The sequence below is a fragment of the Psittacula echo genome (assembly GCF_963264785.1).
Source record: "Psittacula echo genome assembly, chromosome: 24".
In the NCBI taxonomy this organism is placed as follows: Eukaryota; Metazoa; Chordata; class Aves; order Psittaciformes; family Psittacidae; genus Psittacula; species Psittacula echo.
The window spans coordinates 3,011,361-3,031,103 of NC_137759.1; the positions used below are offsets into that span (position 1 = coordinate 3,011,361).

General features: G+C 44.1%; 1 protein-coding gene across 3 annotated transcripts in view; it reads left to right on the forward strand.

The window, feature by feature from the left end:
- Positions 1-19,743, forward strand: part of KDM4B (lysine demethylase 4B) — an 82,115-nt gene that overhangs the window by 46,768 nt on the left and 15,604 nt on the right. For 2 of the 3 annotated variants that reach the window (XM_080633814.1, XM_080633812.1), the window contains exons 9-14: positions 5,648-5,844; positions 6,327-6,359; positions 10,132-10,301; positions 14,107-14,612; positions 16,095-16,215; positions 18,828-19,006. In XM_080633814.1, the coding sequence (XP_080489940.1) occupies positions 5,648-5,844; positions 6,327-6,359; positions 10,132-10,301; positions 14,107-14,612; positions 16,095-16,215; positions 18,828-19,006 (1,206 nt within the window). The remainder of the gene's footprint in view (positions 1-5,647; positions 5,845-6,326; positions 6,360-10,131; positions 10,302-14,106; positions 14,613-16,094; positions 16,216-18,827; positions 19,007-19,743) is intronic. The other variant, XM_080633813.1, reaches the window with a different exon arrangement.

The following is a 19,743-nucleotide window of genomic DNA, read 5'->3' on the forward strand; positions in this document are numbered from 1 at the left end:
GATCAAACTTAAGGAATGCTCTTTTTAGGATACAGCACTGTTTGACTAACATGAGTATTAACGTGTCACAGTGTGCAAAGTAAAAAGAGATGCAGAAGGAATGAGTTAAACTTGTTTTAAATCCCAAACATAATTATAAACTGCTCAGGACTTGGTGCATGGTAACTGGGACGTTTCCACCTTGGGCCGGGGTGACTTGGGGTACCTTGCTTCCCTCTCTGCTCAGGGCTTGAGGTAACCCTTGGAACACTGACCTGGGAAGGTGCTGGGTTTTAAACAAGTATTTGTTAAACAGATGAGGCCCATTTATGCTGCTCAGCCTAATTGACTTTTGCTTAATTGTTGCAAGATATAAAGCATGGTCTTGACATTTTGAATGCTGCTTAATAATGACTTTGCTAGGCCAGGCTGACTCTCCAAGCGCCCATGATGGAAGTGCTGGATCTCTGGGATGGAAAGCTGCCCTGAGCCCTCAAGTCCTGATGTTGCTGGGCTGCCACAGTCTCCCATTCTCTCTCTGCCTCGCTAACCCTGTGATTTATCGTGTGGAGGTTGTGGTGTGCTTTGTGCTGTGGTAAATAGCGACATGAAGAATGTGCTCCCTGCAGCTTGTTCATTCAGCTTCTCTGTCGCAAAGGAGACCCTGATAAAGTGTACCAGCCCCAATCATTCATGTGTCAGAGTGGAGGCTTAAGGGTCGTCTGGCTTTGGGGCTGCTAGTATGGCAAGGCCATCAAAAATCCCTTTTAAAAGCTGCCATAGATTGTGCTTTCGTATGCAGCTGGTGTTGCTCCATTGGAGCTGCTTCAGGGCTGACACATGGGGGCACAGATAGGAAGAAGGAAGAGCAGTCTGACATTCCAGCTAAGAACAAATAACTCAGTTCTGTTCAAGAATTGCAGAAATGGTGATGTTAGAACTCTGGAAGGCAGTGGGAAAGCGTAAAGAAGCTGTGAATGGACATTACGCTTTCTCATCAGGTACCTTTCCTTTTTGATGTCCTCCGCAGCAAGTCCTTCAGTGTACTGAAAAGCAATGTTTTTTTACCCTTCGACCTCTTCACTTATGCATGAAGAGCACTTTAAAGCCGGCTTTTTATTACAGTGCAGTGGAAGTAGATTGCTTATGAGCAACCTCTTTTATTGTTTAACTCCATTTGGCTTCATTACTTGCCTTTTCTGATAGCCCATGCTGCTGACGGCATCTCCCAGCTTGCTTCCCTGGTGGCAGTTTGCAGTCTCAGCGTTTTCCTGGGATGGTTCATAGCTGGGTGCTTCTGAATCCTGATGTCTGAGGTTGGGATCTTGCTTTACCAGACTCTTTAACTGCTTCAGAAATACATGCAAATGGGTCTAGGTCATTACAGGGGAGAGACAGAAACGCTTCATTTGGGGTGCGGTTTTCAGAGGGGTCTAATCAAGGCATTGATACACAACCTCTTGCCTCATGTATGCATCAAACCTCCCTTGATTCTAAGTCGTAGCATTTAGAGTTGTAAAAGATGTATTTTCAGCTTTGTATCCTTTTGAGAAATGTTGCTGTGGAACACTTGTCATTACCAGGGCAAAGAATTGGATGATGTGCTAGAAGCAAATCTGAGGTTGTCACTTCAGGTACTGACACTTCATATTCCACCAAATATAATTATTCATGTTCCTACAAACTGCCTATAGATCTTGTTTGTCATCCATAGGATCCAAAATGGTGGATTTTACTACTTCATCTGTTGGTTTGCAGATGTAATGCAGCACAGCATTCGCCTTTCTGTTGAAAAGAAAGGAATAAAGAGCAGACGATCAAACCAGAGGATAAAAGGATAACTTCAGTCACTTAGCAAGAATCGTCTCGTGTGCCTGTCACTTCAGAGCTGTAGCTCTTCACCAGGCCATGTCAGTTCATGCTTGCCCAGGGTGCTGACCTGCAGCAATGCCATGGAGTGGTCAGGGTAGGCTCCTCTTACCAACTGCAAGCCTCATGGTATGGAAGAAGTGATGCCTTGGGATAAGCTTGTTACAGACTCCATCATAACCACTGGATAAAAGTCTTACTTTGTTTATCCATTGTACTGGAATGAGTGTCACAACAGAAGGGAACTAATACTTCTTTGAATCCTCTTCTTGTAGTGCTGCTGAGAGCACTGAATTTCCCTCTGTGTTCTTTCAGCCTTGTCTGAAACATGTATATAAACCAGGACCCCACTGAGATGATCCCCTCCTGCCCCACCGCTGTGGGTGTGTTTGTCTTGCAGGGATGAAGATTGCATATGTTTGAGAGATTTGGGAGTATGTGGCATCCTTACAGGTATAGCCTACAGAATAGGGAGAGGTAGAAAGGAATTCTGGTGGAGGTTGCAAAATAGCTTTGCCAAACAAGAAAAAGCCAGCTTTCTACCCACAGAAATCCACATGGAACGTTATGGAAGCGCATTAAGGAAGCACGCAAGGAGAAGTCATGCCTGCAGCCAAGGACCAGGGGGAGTCCTTGGAAATCTTTCCCTAATTGTTTTGTTTATGAACCTCTATAGAGGATTTCCAGTGGGTTTCCTAATGAACTGGTTTGTTGTTGAGACTCACGGCAATGCTGATAATTACACTAGAAACAGGGGGTCAAGACTCATCTTCTTTCCCACAAGCTTTCAACTACCAACCATTAAACACGCAAACTACGCGGTTTAGGTTTTTCTCCTTGTTCTCAAAGTTTAACTCCTCATGCACTTGCAGCATCCCTGCCGCTCATGTCAGGCCTGTCCTTGGAATCCGAGTGCTTTTGTCGCTTCTGAAAGCTTGGCTAGCTGTGAGAGCATTGCTGTGCAGGGCAAGTGGCTTTGGGCTAAGTGGGAGGAAAATGAAACTGGAGCCTAAACGAGTTTATTCTGTCATCGTGGCTGAGTATTGACTAGATCTCAAGTACCACGTCTGTACTGCACTAACAAATTGGATAACTGTTCAAGAGTATTAGACTGGGAGGACTTGGTGTGTTCTCCCAAAAGCTGCAGTTCTTGCCTCAGCCTGGAAGGGTATGGAGAGCAGCTTAGGAGTGTCGTCTGCATTAGCGATGTGTGTTCCCATCAGACACAGCAGGAATTTCTTAGCTGCCTTTTGAATGTACTTGCTACTTGCTTTTAGGCTTCATTGTTATGAAAAAGCAGATAGGAAAAGCTTTAAGCACAGATTTTTGCTCTGGCATTTAATGGTGCCATAATAGCTGGAAGAACCTTAACTTGGAGGGTGTTGGGGGTTATATATTTAAATTCCCTTTAAGGCAAAGTGGGAGGCTACTGGATCTTACACAACTGTGCAATGGGCCCTGATTCCATCTGAATGTGAGGGGGGGTTTTTCTATGAGAACCAGAGGTGCCAATTGAAATACATCATTTTGGTGACTATTTCTACATAAGGAGAAGGGTTATTTTCCATTAACGTTTTATGTGTTATGGAACAGATGGGGTTCAGTTTAGTGTTAATAGCTGGGAAGTGAGTGAAATAGCCTTACAAAAATGATGCTGCTGAAGGTTGAGGTTGAATGAGGCTGCTTTTTTCCATCTATCATTTGGTTTTATTACTTGGAGGAGACGGTCTTTTCATTTGACTGTTATTTTCTATAGACTTATTCGTGTTTTTATTAAAAGAAAAAACACTGCAGAGAAGATAATGGTTACACATCCAGTAGCCACAGATTTCCCACTCTCAGTCTTGGAGTTCTAATTGATGAGACGGGGCTCCTGATGTGGTCAGATGTTTTGCCAAAGTCTTCAACTTTGCGTAGCAGAGAATAAAATAAGAGGTAGAGGAAGAATGTTGGGTTTCTGTGTTTGAAAAGTGCTTCACTCTGCGTTTTCTTACAGTATTTGAGCTTAGATTGCAAATTGCCTTTACATGTCCTTATCCTGGCTGGTTAATAGTCTTTAGCTCATGAAAAAGGAGAGGTGAGGCCCGGGTAAGCCTTCGGAAGGTGGAACAAATTAAGTTCTTGCAGATTTGGTGAATAAATGGAAGCTCTTCTTGCTGTTCTGGGTCTCAAATCTCCTGGAACCGAAGGCAAAGAGCTAACCCTAAAACTGTTTGATTTTTGTCTTGTTTTCCACTCCCATTTTCAGGACTTGCAGCCAGTCCTAGGAGATGCCATTGGGAATAATCTGTTGTTTGCTCTGTTGCTGAGACAGCCTTGTGGTTCCTTGTGGTGGTCTGGCTACCAAATGGGGAACAACAGAGGAAAGGTGGAAACAGAGGAAAGATGGAGAGATATTTCATTAGATCTCAGACTTCCTTACATTTCTCACTGGTCATTTGGATGGGTCTGTCCTCCAGGTTGCCATTTAGTCATGATCTGTGCTTTGGGAGACCACATCACTCTTCAGTCTTTCCCAGGCTCATGAAATACATGTGTTTATGACCACAATTAAACCCTTTGAAAGAAATGGAACTCTGTATATGGAAGGAGAGGCAATACATGGAAATGGGTATCATTGCCAGGGAAACCCAAGCTTGCTGCTTTTGTCTTGCTCTAATGGAATAAAGCAGATAATTCACTGCAAAGGGAATTTCTTGCCCTTCTCTCTACCCACAGTTTCCTCCTGATCTCCTCCCTTCTCCTCCCTCTCCCACCCCTCACACACATGTGCGCATTCCCTTTTGCAGCCGTGGGAAGCATCTGCTGTATTAAGTAGGATTTTGCTGCTGGGTCTGAGGGAAGGGTATGGAAAAATACCTTGACCATTATGGGACTGTGAATGTGACACAACTGCAGCGGCTGAGGAAATATAGCGGTATGGTCTGGAAGAGGCCCCAAAGGGAAGAGGCTTTGTGCATGATTCATGCTTGCTAGTGTGAAAGCAATAAAATGAAATTAAAATTGAAATATAAACGTACATCATGTTAGATTTGTGTAAGGAAAAGAACTTGACTACTGCAGGCTCCTGGAGACTGCAGCCCACAGAGGCATTTCTCTGACGAGCATCCAGATAGCTCAGCGGGTGCTTTCCTGATAATCTCTGTATTCTTTACATTTCTGTGAGACTCTTAAGCTGCTGCTGGTTGGAGCTGTACTGGAGACCTTTAGCCCTGCCCAACTTGGGATTTGCTCCACTTGATTTGAAGGCATTGACATAGGTGTGCTGCAGCGTGTCGGTTCGAGGGTAGGATCACAAAGCAGGCTGTTGCCCTTTTAAGCCATTTTTCATCCTTTGTTAAAGGCAGAGGAGGTCAATCTCTGTAGCTCATCGATGATGCGTGCTGTAGGGTGCTCTCCTGTATTCCTCTTTGTAGCGGTGCACAGGTGCTTTGAAAACTTCTTAAGGAAAAGTGATGGAAAATGTGCTCAATACAAATCCCTTAAGCCACTATTGCCGGTGATGCCGGTGAGAAGCTTCTGCCTGGCCAGGGATTTGAAGCATGGGCACCATGTGTGTTCCTGCTGGTCTTTGGCCAAATTGCATTTGCAGCCTTTCTGTCCCACACTATTTTTCATTAAATGAATTGAGTTTTCCTAACAGTGCTGTCCATAAATCCTGCTTCCCACTCGGCGCACTCTCAGGCATTGAAATAGCCAGTGGTCCTGTGGGACAGTAGATGAGGAGTCTATGGCTTTCAGTCACCAGAAGGTTTTAGCTTGCTCTGACCTGCTGTTGATATGTGGTTCTTTCTTGCAGTGTACGTGCCGCAAGGACATGGTGAAGATCTCCATGGATGTCTTTGTGCGGGTTTTGCAACCGGAACGTTACGATTTATGGAAACAAGGAAAAGACATCACCGTGCTGGACCACATGAAACCCACAGCTCTGACTAGCCCAGAACTAGATGCCTGGAATGAGACGAAGGCGGAGTTGAAGACTAAACTGCTTCGCAGGTAAAGAGAAGAACCAGGAAGGAAGAGAGCTGTGCCTGAGCACTGTGCTGGATTTCTATTGCTAGCATTTTCAGCGCTGTGATTCGTAGTCTGGGATAGTTCAAACTCTCCTTTTGTTTTGTTTTGAACAATTCCTCTTGTGGTTTTTTCTTGGGTAATGTACTCCCTCCTTGTTCTGTTTCCTTTAAATGTTCGAGAAGCACGTGTTTTCTGAAAGTAGGCCACTGTGTGCCCCCTCACATCTCATCTCTTAGCCTGCAAGACAAAAAAATCTATAGGAAACATTTATAGCTTCACTTATCAGAATGCAGGAGGACAAAAAAGCCCCATCAGTTGCAAAAGGGATTTTATGCATGCCTTTCTGTGGTTCCTTTGATCTCTGTATTAATTTTCTACACGTTGGTGGGTTTTGTGTGTAACAGCATGCTGGAATTGAAAACTTGGCATGCTAACCTTTTACTGTTGGAATCTTGCTTTTATAGGATAGGAGATGAGGAAGAGGACAACAAACACCGGTATGTGACTTCCCCCATCAACTCTATGACTTCATTCTTTTCCCTGTCAAGTTTCTTTAAACAGTCGCTCTGAAAGTGTTTTTCACTTCGTTTTTTCATGTCTGCTTCCTGAAGGGGGCACAGAAAATCTTTGGGCATCGAGGTTTCTCATACTGCATCTTGGGTTTGTGTAGTTTCCTGAGGTCTTCTCTCGCATCATTAGAGGGCTCCAGTGCTCTCATGCCTGTTCAGGTTTTCCATTCTTGAGCATACATATAATCTGCTGAGTTGGTAGTAGTGTGTAACGGTGAACTGGTTGTGGATAAAGCTGACTGCTCACCAAAGCAGATAAGGAAACGCTGCTGCTGCTGTCTCAGGCAGTGGACTTGAGCTAGAGTGTTGTAGACGTAAGCTGCCAATGGGAGAACTTCCCTTCCTCCTCAAGCTTGCTTGAAAAATGAGACTATATTTGAGGAAATGGCATTCTCATAGGGCTTTAATGTACTCAGATGTAAAGTGTGTGCCCATCCATATGCTGCCTTACCCTTCTTTTTTACATCATTCCCATTCCTGCTCTGCCTGTTACTCAGATGCTTGCAGTGTAGCACATAAGCTTACTTCTTTCTGCTGTCATCTAGTATTTGTTGAATTTCTGGGTGTGAGTGTTGGCAGTCTCTTGGAGTTGTGCTGCCTTATCCAGATCCAATATCATTTCTTTGAAATCCAGGGAAAAAAGCTTTACATAGACTTTAGGTTTCTAGGACCATCTTTGATAGGGACTTTGAGTGACAGTCTAAAAACTGTTGACCTAGTAATTTGATGATAGCTGATTTATTTAGGCATTCTAGCAAAGAATGAGGTAACATACTGGCTTCTCTAGCACTGGGGATTGTCTTCCAGGAGTTTTCACCCACTGTGGCATTGGACTGGTGCTCCTTTCTTTGTCTTGTCTTTTCTACGTGAAATGATTCGTCCATTATTTTACAACTGCTGCAGTGGGAAAGCCTGTTCCCTGCTAAATACGTGCTCCAAAAGACATCATAAATACAGTATTTGGCAGGTAACTGACCTCTGCAATGTCACTCCACTCCAGAGGTTATATTCCTGAAAGGTTTTCAACTATTCCATCTATAGTGAGCTCCAGGAAGAGCAGGGCAGTCTCAGGGTCAGAAGTTGTGATTTATGCTCTATGGGCAGTGACTCTCTTAACTCCAGTGGGGCCCTGCATCTTTTTCTTCCTCATCTGGGAATTGGGAATCTCTTTACTGCCTCTGGCTATTAAGAGTTACTTAGATAGATGTAATGTTTGCAGTGTAAGGTGCTGTATGAACACCAAGAATTATTTTCCCTGGTTAAGCCTATGACTTAGCAGAGAAGCCTCTCTCTTAACCTGAGCCTATTGCAAAAGATCCAGGTATTTATTTTTCCTTATCTATCCATTGTTTCCTAGATTATTTCAGTTTTATCCCGAAGCAGTTCTGAAGCTGTTGCATACTGCTTAGCAGTAGTCTCTCTCCTATACTTGCATCTTGGAAAGACATAATTTTACTTGAAGAGTGACTGTTCTCAGCAGGATGGACTTTACTGGAAGAATGGGATTCACCTCTGCCCAAACCTCTTCACAGATGTATCTACTTAATTTAAGTTATTTTGTGGTCTGATCTTCAAAGAGAGCAGATGCTGCTTTTTTTGCCAGCTCTCTTGGAAGTGGAGCTTTTAAACTCTGCAGAGAGATGTGTTATTTCTTCTCTAAGGTCATTCATCCTTAGTTACCTTGAAAAACTCAACTCCGTTTACTTTATAGCCTCAGCAAGAGGCTGGCTTAGTCTGGTCCACAAAAAGCCCAGTCCTGGTATGCAGATTGTCAGCTACAGAACAGCTTCATTCCTGGAGCGTACAGCCTTCAGCGTGCACTTCTGGAAGCACGCTTGCTTTCAATGATTTGCTTTTTGCCTCTCTTCATTTCCCCCCAACTCCAGAGTGGGAAGAGCACTGCAGAAAGATCTTTTTTTATCTACTGCGAGTATAAAGCTTTGTGATTTAATTCTTTTTTTTTTTTTTTTTGCCTGGCATTTCTACACGGCAGGAATAAAACACACACTTTACTAAAAATAGCTTCCAGCACTTGATTCTGCTCCAGTGCTTTCTTCACCAGCTATGGAAAGTTCCAGCTGCAGTGGAAAAGTCTGACAGGTTTAGCTTCTCCTCCCACCTTGCTTTTCTCCCTGGGAGAAGGTGGCGTGTTCTTAGGCTATGGGTGAAAAGTTGATGCTTCTGGGTTCAGCTCCGTGTTCCTGCTGATGAATGTCTTGCAAGGTTCACATCTCTACCTGGAGGGCTACCATATGGGTAGAATCTGGCGATTATAAATTGCTGCTCCTATTCTGTACTGTTAATTCAGCTCAGGTTGAATTTCCTTCTTCCTTCTTCACTGGCTACCTGATGAAAGGCTCTGGATTCCATTGTGCTCCAAATCTAATGAGCAGGGTGGGAGGCTGAATTCTAGAGTTTGGGGCTGATGAAAGCAGCGTGGTTGTGTTTTGCACTTGGTTACAGGGTGGGAGGTGCAAAGCCATGTGGAAGATGCAACTCTCAACAAGTTTACTTTCTTCATAGCAGCCTAGGGGGCTGTTTGGGATTTGGGGCTGATGAAGCCCTGATGTATTTGCTGTCACTGAAGGGTGCTTGCATGATTCAAGGCTTTATTTTTGCCCCACTCTGCCCCCTGCCCAGTGAATTGGATGGGGCTGGGCAGGGCTTGGGAGGGGACACAGCTGGGACAATGGGCAAAAGGATGTTCTATGCCATAAAACATTACACAGAGCAATAAACACTGAGGTAGAGAAAGAGGGAGGAGGGGGTTGGCTTCCCAGGTGGCTGTTTGGAGACTGGCTGAGCATTGGTCTGCCTGTGGGAGCTGGTGAGTGGGTTTCCTTTATGATTTCTTTCTCTTTTTATTCTTTTCTATCTCAACCTACAAGTTTTCTGGCTCTTGTTCTTCCTATTTTCCCCTCCCTGCCCCACTTGAGCACGGGGAGGGAGTGAGTGCCTGTCTGTGTGGGTGCTTGGCTCCTAATGCAGTTCCTAACCAAAAGACATTATCCTGCATTTGGTTTTTGCATTGTGGCTGCTGTAATCTCTTCATCTCAGTGGAGCTGACTCTTTAGAAAGAACGACATTGCTATTGGCTTGTTAGTATTAGTCTGATCATATTAATGTGCAGTTTTCTTTTAGTTAGACTTGTTCGTAGGCCTTGGACCTTGTGGATTATACTACTGAAAAGTCACAAACTGCTTGCTGATGATGCTATAAGCATTCATTATGCTGTGTTTTTAGAAAGTGGGTAATGCCTCAGAGCTGGAAGGTGATGCTTTCCAGCAGTTTGCCAAAGGGAAGCCTCTACAGAAGGAAAAGAGATGATGGAATGGAGGCAAAGGATGAAAGAAAGATTTATAACAAGTTTTCATCTATAGTTTGAACTACAAGCAAAGCAGATTGAAGATACAATTAAAATCATTCTAGCTGCAGCTCCTGAGCTTACGTTAGTAATGGTGGGAAAAAGCTCTTTGGGAAGCCTGGACAATTAATGGCTGCTGTGAATGGGTCGTAAATGTTGTTATACAAGGTTCATCTGTTTCCCTTCAGATACCTGTTTTGCCCTGTAGCTACTGTTAGCTACCTTGTGTTTTCTCTCCAAAGAAGGTCCTTTTGTTTTGTATTCAGCTAAGTCACTGATCGTTTTATATATTGAAGGCTGTTCTTTTTATGTCAAATCACACTTCTGTTCTTCTAGGTCTCAGCGTAAAAGAAGTCAACCCAGAAGACATAAAACAGAGGATCAGAAGTCTCTTGGAGATGTCATGGCTATGGAAACTGCCTTGGACGATGTGAAAGTAAAAGAGGAACTGAAAAGAGGGCCAGACCTAGAGGAAGAGGAGAGAAGCAAAGTGATTGAGGGAGAAGGTAAGGGCCCTGCTCACTGGTGGCAGATCATTTCAGTGAAGAATTAGGGCAAGCTGCCTCTCTAAAACACATTTGTAAATGACTTGTCTGCTGCTCTTTATTTCTGTTGAAATAGTAGTGGAATCTTTCCCAATATTAAAACTATGCTCACTGAAATACACCATCATTTACAACAGCCATTGATTTTCCCCCTCTCTTTAAGGATTCAGTCCAAGTAGCTTTCTTAGCAGGGCTTGAAAATTCTGCCCAAACTGTTCCAGGTTTGTAAAACACATATATTAGGGGAGCAATGTTTTAAAATATTTCATAGAGAAACAAATAAATATATTCTGTAGGAATGAAAAGTGCACTCCCTTATGCAATTAATCTTCTCTCCTTCCCCATTTCCCACAGAGGCTGAACCAAATCAGCCTTAGGTTGTGTGGGATCCACAGCTGCTGCATGAGTCCAAGTTGCAGCTTTGGTTTTCTGAAGGCTTAGCTGAAGGGGGGAAGCTTTTCAGCTTTCTTTGCATGGCTGAGGTTAATACCAATCCGTGACAACTCCCAGTCCTTTCTGATTCCTTCTGCATATGGATAGTCCAAAGGCCTGACCTCAGCCTTGGAGGCTGGGGGCTCTTTTTGTGATACCTGAAGGCTCTTCTTGTGATACCTGTTTTTTTTCCCTTGCCTGTGTATGAAAGGTTGCAGTTCTTGTTGGCAGAAAGATGCTTTCTCCCCCCTGATGTGTGTGGCCAAGCTGATGTGTCTGTGAGGCACTCTGTCTCTGAGGCACTCTCAAGCATTTCATACGCACTGGCGAATTCATTTTCATCTATTGTATATATCTATTATTTGTTTAGTGCTTGAAGAAAACTGATGCTGCAAACTGTTTAGAGAACCTTGATAATGAGCTGAAAGGCGATCTGTGGAAGCTCTGGGACAAGAATTGAGGGGTTTGTTCAGTTCCAGAGTCTCTTTGCTAGACAGTGGATTTTCTCTTTTCATGGGAAATAAGGAGTTTGAAAATCATTGTTGTACAGAGCAAGAGGGGCACAGTGCAGATAGTTAATTTCTATTGCCCTAAGCTTGGAAGTGTCAGCAGTGTGTTAAATTGTCTGCTCGAGCTCTTGGTACAAGTCTAACAGTTGGTGCTTGTAATAAATGGCCCGAAAATGCTGATATCCCTTCAGAGACAAGAGATAAGTGACGAGGACAGATCTGAGATCATTAGAATGGCAGAGGAACAGTAAAGGCTCTGTTCTAGCTGACTAGGTTCCAAATTGTACACTTAGACTACATGTTAAGAGGTCTGTAACTGTTAGCACAGGAGAGAAAAACTTATTTTCAGCACCACTGCAGAAAGTGTCACTAGAACGGGGCTATTTGCTTTGCAGTTTTGGAGGGGTCTGGTGCTCAGTGTGGCTGCGAGCAAATACACAAGGTTCTTCATGCAATACAGCAGTTAAATACCAATGAGTTCTCTAGTTGTCTACATCCTACTGTCTACTTCTCACAAGTCTATTACAGTTTCATCTTGACACCCCTTCCCCTCAAAGGGGTTGTACACCTGCAAGTTCAGCAAGCTCCCTGTAGTGTTTCACATTGTCCCTAGACAAGCAAGTCTTCTCACCATGAGGAAGCATCATCATACTACTGCTCTGCTATGTGTGTGTGTGTCTTCTTCAGCAGCAGGGCAGCTGGGAGGCATTCCTCTTTTAACCTACCACATCCATTTGTGCATAAAGGTCCCTTTCATGATATCCAGATAGGGCCTTGGAATGTTACCTTCCTTTTTCCTGGCTTTTAATTTTATGGATTTGCTTGCAAACTCCTTCATTCACCTTAATGCAAAAACTTTGTTTCAAAGTTCTACACGCCAGCTGCTGTCAAATTGCCCATTTAGAAGTCAATGAAGTTGGTGAATGGCTTTTGTTTTGTTGCTGGGTAGAGAGTTCTCGGAGTGTACAGGGAGTGAATATGATCTGGTTTTGTGCGACTGGGGAAACATCCAATTTGCCTTTCATTCAGTATCGTTGTTTCTCTAAGGAAATTCAATATTCCTTTCTCTGTGACTGAACAAACCAGTTTATCTGAGGGACTGCCTACACAAGTACAGCAACAGCTCTTTGGGCTGGGCTTGTTCCCTTTCTGCAGATGAGTGTAAATAAAGTCATCAGAACAGACTTCGGGATTGGAATGAAACGGAGGAGATTTCAGCAGGGATTTTAGCACGCAGTGTGGGATTATTCACCACCTCTTTTCAAGCCCTTCCTCCTGCAGCTACCTCATCATGTGTGATGCTTTGTCTGGTTTTCTGTTCACTGGGTTGGCTGGTCAGCTTTGGGCTAGTCGTTACTGGAGGAGTCTCAGTAGGTTGGAATTGGTCATGATTAGAGTGAATGGTCTTTTATCATCAGCAGTTTTCCTCCCCACCCCGTTAGAGGGAAAATGACCTTTTGCAGAAGTCTCATCTAGTCATAGCATCTACAGGTGAAAACCAATCTCTTAAGAAATAAATTAAGCACTGGCATCTGTCTGCGGAGCATCTATTATTCACTTCCCTTTGAGTGAGCTGATATCTTCGTTCGTGAAGTGAGGGAAGTGTTGGGCAAAGGGAACATCCATCATTCTAGATGGAATAAAGTGAGATGTGAAGGCATCTCCTGTCCTAACTTCGCTCAGTGGCCAGTGGGAATTCTAATTACTGCTGTAAAATCAGTGTATAGGGGTCCTTTAACAGATTTATATAGGGAAGATAGGCAGGAAAGGCTTTTATGGGTCATTACTGCCTCTGGTAAAAACACCGAGACATCTTATCTGTTCAAGAAGTGTTTTTGTTGTCACAGCCATGTAAGAGACCTGCAGTGCTATGCAGATAAGATGAATGACAGTAAGCTAGGAGAAACAAGGACAAACAAGGGTGCTGGAAAGGATATCTTGGTTAACCACTGATGGCACTGTGTCTGTAATAGGCTTAGCTGTACTTGAGTTGTGCTTTAAAGGCATCTTTTAAAAAGACCTTACAGTGGAAATCTTTTGGTAACAATGATTCAGGTATCTTTGTTCGATTCCCCATTTCCTAGGGCTGGCGAATGCATTGACACACAGTAATGCTCAGATAAGAGCTGCTCTTGCACACAGAGGGAGGAGGAAATGGGGGTGGCTCAGACGCTGATGCAAACTGGTGACTAGAACAGTGTGTGCCCTCTTATCAGCCAAAACCTTCGGAGCACACCTCCTCATACATGTAGATCTATTTTTCTTTCTATTCTTCTTTAGTATTTAGAATTTTAGATATCATTATAATAGAGTTGTTATTTATAGCTATTCCTGTGCTCATCTGTCTATTATAAAACATACACAAAAACAGAGATTTAAAGAAAGGATGAGGGAAAGATGAAATAAACACTATTTCAGAAATACGTTTTATTTTATTAATGGATCAAAAATATTTTCCTCCTGCAGCAGGTTTGTGCACCCCATTTTGGGGACTATTGAGGCAGAAAACTTGAAATACAGAGTCAGAGCTGTGTGGGTTTTGGCTTCTTAAGGGTTTAGATCTTTTCCCTCCAGGCAACTCTGCGTCAGTCAGAGATTCCATAGAAATGACACAGGTCTTGTCTTTCTGAAGTGGGCTTCTCTAAGTCCGTGCTGAAGTACAGCAGAGTTTGTCTCCAGGTTTCAGTCTGCCTGTTTGAAAGGAGCAATAATACCAGGATGGAATGTGTTAGCCCAGAGTTGGAGCTTTTTGATGAAGGGGAAAAGTACCAAGTGCCTGGAGCTGTTGGCGTATTAAGCTAAATGTTGCCTTTGTCTTGAAATAGGTGACTGCAAAGTGAAGGCTCGTCCTCCGAAGGTGAAAGGGGAGAGGAAGAGGAAGCACCTTTTCCACCAACACCAGCACCATCTACAAGCGCCTCCTGCTCCTCTGCAGCAGCAGCAGCCACCTCCTGCAGCCCAGCAGCCACTGGCAGAGGGTGAGGCATCAACAGCACGGCCGCCAGTGCCTCCAGCAGTGCCCACCTCGACCACAGGAGGGAAGAGCTTGTCTCCAACTCCCCTCAACATCATCCAGCCCTTGGAGGCACCAGTTGAGGAAGATGACTTTAAACCTCGGCCGATCATTCCCATGCTTTACGTGGTTCCACGGACCAAAAAGGTGGTGTTTGACAAGGAGCGCATGTCCTGCCAGCAGGCCTTCGAGCAGTTTGCCACGCAGAAGAGTCCGAGTTGGCAGGAGCAGGCAGTCCCTATGGAAATCTCTGGGAAGGAGGAGGAGAATGCAGAAGCAGAAAATAGAGAGATTGCTACAGAAGCCGGTGATTTACAGGTATGTGTGGGCAAGGAAGTAACAATAAGATTTGCTGGTTTTAAGCAACCACTTGAGGACCAAACCTGAAAGAAGAGGATGACTTGTGCTTGAGCCTCCAGTGGAATGATGTTGTGTTGGTGAGCCAGAGTGCTTTCAGTGGAAGAGATGGGTTATTTTCTCACTGTTCAGTCCGTTATTGCATTGATGCTAGCTGATAAATCAAACTTGTTATTGTCTGCAAAGGATAGAGAATCAATTTTTGTGCTACAATAATACAGGTACTACTGAAATGATCATCTCAAGCAGTAGGCAGGAGACCTCTGCTGCTGCAGAGCATTGAATTCTTGAGAGTGGTAAAACCAAACAGTCCCCAGGGGAACTTTGATTGCACCAACCTTTTAATAATTCTTCTCCCTTGTTTTTGACTTCCTGAGCTGACGTGCTTTACACTTCTCCAGCATGAGCCTTAGGCTTCCGAGTGCTGGCCTGCTGTGTGGTGTTGCCTAGGGATCTTTTCCATCATGAGATCTAGCATTGGAAAAGTTGGCAGAAAACTTTTCCATGGACAGCACGGTTCGTGACACATAATCTGTCTCGGGCATCTCTTTGCCTTGGGGAGTACTTGCCTGAAGACAGTTTCCAAAATAAGAAGGAGGAAAATGTTTAGGACTTAGCAGCAAGTCAGAGCAATGTGATGTAGCTCTTGTTTTCCTGCATGATGCTGCTGAAAGAGCCAATGGAATGGCAAAGCAGTTAGGATTTGTGGGGGCAGGGAGAGATGTGCACTGCTATACCAGCATGGCACAGGGCCTGCCTTTCATGTCACTGTTTCAAAGACATAATGGCTGCAGATTTGAGATTTCATTTCTGCTCACTCCTGTCTACCATGGAATGCTCTTGGATTTCATACTTAATGCTGCAGCACTGCTGCTTGTCCTCATGTTTGTGAAGCAAAGCACGTGGCACTGTCAGTTCCAAGTGCAAGGGAACTCACCTGTGATGTGCTCAGTGCCTCGCACCAAGCAGACTGTGAGCCCTGTGATTAGGCTGCAGTACTAACAGTGCTTGCTGTTACAGGGGCAGTGGGTACAGCACAGTGTGACTATGCTTGTCATGAAGCACACTGTAATGTTCTAGTTAAATGCTTCAGGTCCTGTGCATTCTGTACATAATTTTTGTGCTACAGTTCCTCTCTGATGTGATTGATCAGACTTCATAAGCTAATGGAATTGGCAGGCTTGAAGCTGGTGGGAAGCTGCGCTGATTTTAAGCAACACTGTAGTTTACCTTTACGTGACATCTCAAGAGATAGCATTGGCTTTATCTACCACAATAATTGGCTCACAAGGCCTTATTGATCGCAGCCAAAGGCGGTGAGCAGTTTGCTGTGTAAATTCAAGAACCTTTTCTGACAAGGATACAGCCTCTGCTGTCCTGTTCTGTCCTTTGCTTGCCAAGATGTTCTGGGGTTCCCACTGAGCTTGTTCTGGTTTGTTACAGACTGCTTCTGCTTTCTCAAAAATGAAGATGGAAATAAAGAAGAGTCGTCGTCATCCCCTGGGCAAACCCCCAACCCGCTCCCCACTGTCGGTGGTTAAACAGGAGACCTCGAGCGATGAAGGTGAGTGCACAGGAATGTTCATTGCACGTTGAATGCTCCAGTGTCTTGTCTGAGCTGAAAAAGTGCTGAAGCCGTTGACAGAACTGGGTGGCCTGAAATGTTTTGTGTTACACTTAACTGGTAGAAAATGCAGCATGTTCCCATTTTGATAACCCAGCTGGAAACAGCATCCACGGGAGGTGTCCCTTCTCACTTCCTACCCCTTTTTGTCCCTCAGGAGGATGATTTTGCTTTTTCTTCCAAGAAAAAGATTTTTCTGGCTGCAGAATGAGGCAGTATTTTGGGCAAAAAGGGAAAAAAAAAGAGTTCAGAGAAAATAACATCTTAAAGTAATAGCTGCTTCTTGGATGTTGTGTTAAAATGAGATCTGTTCACCTCCTAGGGTGGTGGGAACTTAGGTCTGCTCGTAGGTATAGCGGGAAAGTGAATTCTAACTTCTGGTTGGCTTTTTAATTGATGTGAATGTTGGGGTCCCACTTTTCTTGGCAGATTCAGAAATGAGAATTAGAAAGTTGGTGCTTAACTGCACATCCCTGGTTTTTCTTTTCCCACATTCCAGTCACTTAGAATGCCCCAACAGCCTGGATGAAGTGGTTGTGTGGTGTAATTTACCACTTCTGGGTCTGGCCAACATTATAACGTACTCAGAATATAGAGAAGTTCCCAGTAAGAAGCTGTTTCATGCTGGGGCTGGTGCATGAAGGTGTACCTGGCAGTCCCTGCTTTCAAGATACTTACCACTTCATATTCAAAAGGACATCTTTCTTGTTCACTTGCCTTCAGAGAATATAGCCATTGATTTTGGAGAGCCTTTGTGTAGGAAGGGGCTATTCTGTACATGCTTAATTCCATTTCCTTACCAAGGATGCTGCATTTGATGTCTTGCGTATGTGGAATGTGAGGCAGTGAAAAGCAGTTGAAACTAGCTACCCTGTTCTGGTGTGAGACCTTGCAACAAACTTTGTGCTGGAGGATCCTCATTAGAAAGATCCTTTTCCCTGTTCTGACTTGTTGGATGGTGTACAGGGACCTTGCTGCCTGACTCAGGAGCAGCTTTCTGTGGAAGCTGGCATTTCTTGAGGGCTGATTTACAGCACTGTTGGGCGAAATCTGATCAAACGCATTCTTCCCTTCCCAGCCTGGGAATAGCAGCAGCTTTCTTCACTCCATGCTTTTTCAGGACTAAGGTAGAAGGATGAGCTGGAGGCTGCAGCGAGGAAGAGTGAGCATGGAAATGAAGGGAATGCACATGCTGTACTAAGGTTCAGTTGAGACAGATTGTTAGACTTTCCTACTTGCATGTAATTTGCTTGAAATGTAGGAGCCATCCTGAGCACTGTGTCACCTAGAATCCATCCTGGGATGAGGGAAGGTGATGATAACACACAACAGTCATTTCCTTTTTCTCTCTGTCTGCCACTCTGGATTAGGCTATCAGTTCCATTGATTTCACTGGTATCATAAATCCTTCCCTGTCTCCTGATGTGCCTTGACTAACATGTGGTTTGGTTTTTACTACAAGTTCCTTTTATCCTTTCTGATAACCTCAGAGCCTGAAAATCTTAAGAGGGGAGGTAGGAGTGAGGAGAAGCCTCAGACTTGTTGAGAGCAGAACATTAACTACATGCTTCCAGTAATGAACAGTGAAGCAGTGAAGAACAGAGAAGACTCTTCGGTTTAATGTGCTGAGCTCTGGGGATAATGTTGCACTAAGATGTTTTGAGTTGCCTTGGCCAAAGCTGATCTTTTGGAACCTTTGCAGATGAACAGTGCAAGGAGTGATTTACATTCATCTTCGGTGGAGCATTTCTTGAACACTTACAATGATTTACAATTCCTTAATAAGGAACGGCAGGAAACGTGGACCCCCAAACTGACACGAATGGATTCTGTGGAAGTTTCATCATAAAATGCCAAAGGCCTTTTAAAGGTTTTGTAGAAACAAAGAATTAGCACAGTAATTAGCACAAGCGGCAGCTGTCAGCTCTGGCAGGAGAGGAGAGGTGGTGGATGCAGATCAGAGGCTTACTGGGGTGAACTGATGGAAGTAGCTCTGAAGCAGCTGCAGGAAAGTAAAATGAAAACTTGAACCCAAGGTATCTCATAGCCAAGATCTGTGTTTGCAGAAACGGGTATGGGATGCACTTTGGGAAGGTGAAAACAGACTTGCTGCTGACCGGTGGGAATTGGGAGCTGCATTTGTGTCTTCCAGGGAATGCAGCTCCCAGTTGGAGAAAAGAAAGGAGGATTTCTTTGCACTTGAATCACGCATTTTGAACTTGGCTTCATTAAAATGATGTAGTAGGTTTCTACAGACAGAAAGTGGACAGCTATGAAGGCATTAAATCTGGATTCTCTTCCTTCTTCCTCATGGCTGGTTCCATTAGGTCATCAGTATCTCTCTCTTGCCTGCCCTCCCCATAAAGTGGAGATTACATCAGTTTAGGGAAGTATTTGAGGCATACACATGGATGAGCTGAATGCTCTTTATTGCACTCTGTGTGTTGTCAGCACATGAGCTGTTTGACCCTATCTTGCTGCATGTTGTCTCTCCTGTCTCTGCACTGGTTTGCATCTGCTGACTGTCCATGATCCTTATTTTTATTTTCTAGAAACATTTCCATTTTCTGGAGAGGAAGATATGAGTGACCTGGAGGCTTTGAAGTCCTTAATTTCCCTCCAGTGGAAGAATAAAGTACCTAATTTCCCAGCTGAAAGAAAATTCAATGCAGCCGCTGCCCTGAGCGAGCCGTACTGTGCTGTCTGTACCCTCTTTTACCCCTATAACCAGGTAATTCGTGATGCTGCTCAGGTGGCCATGTCCGTGGTGGGTGCTGCGTGGTGGGGACTGGCTAAGTTCTGGTGCACACCTCTATAATAATGAAATAAGACCCAAAGGAGTGTGTTTGGATTTGGCTGAGGCAGTGGATGGAGCCTTTGTTGTTCTCTTCCCTGGCTTCTCTGCCTTTCCCTGCTTTCATTTCTTAACTCCCATTTAAAGAGCTTTGCACTGCACCCACTGTTTGATGCAGAGAAAAGATGCCATATCGGGCATGTGATCACTCTTGTTTCCATCTCCCAGACTTCTGAATATATGCAAACAAGCAACAAAATACAAACTTCCTGAGTAAGCACATACATCATTTCTTAGAAACTACCAATATGCTTTGGGGTATGTTATGAGCAGAAAGGCAAAATCTATCAGATGAACAACTTATTTGTTCAGTTGTGTATTGATTTGTTCTTTCCTGCTTATAGAGCCAGATCTGGCTTTGTGTGTCCACTAGGAATACGTGCTTTAGATGCATATATATATGTCTTGGAAGCTTTTCCTGAGAAAAGCAGACCCCACTTCCCCCCTCCCCAATAAAATCCTGTGATTTATTACACAGACTGAAAATAAAATACCTGTTCTGATTGCTGGGTGTTGTATAATGGTTGTGAGGAAGACTGGGTACAGCTGGCCTGGTTTAATCTGTTGCTTTTAACTTGAGTCTCCTACCAGAAACCTTGAAATGCCCTTCAGGA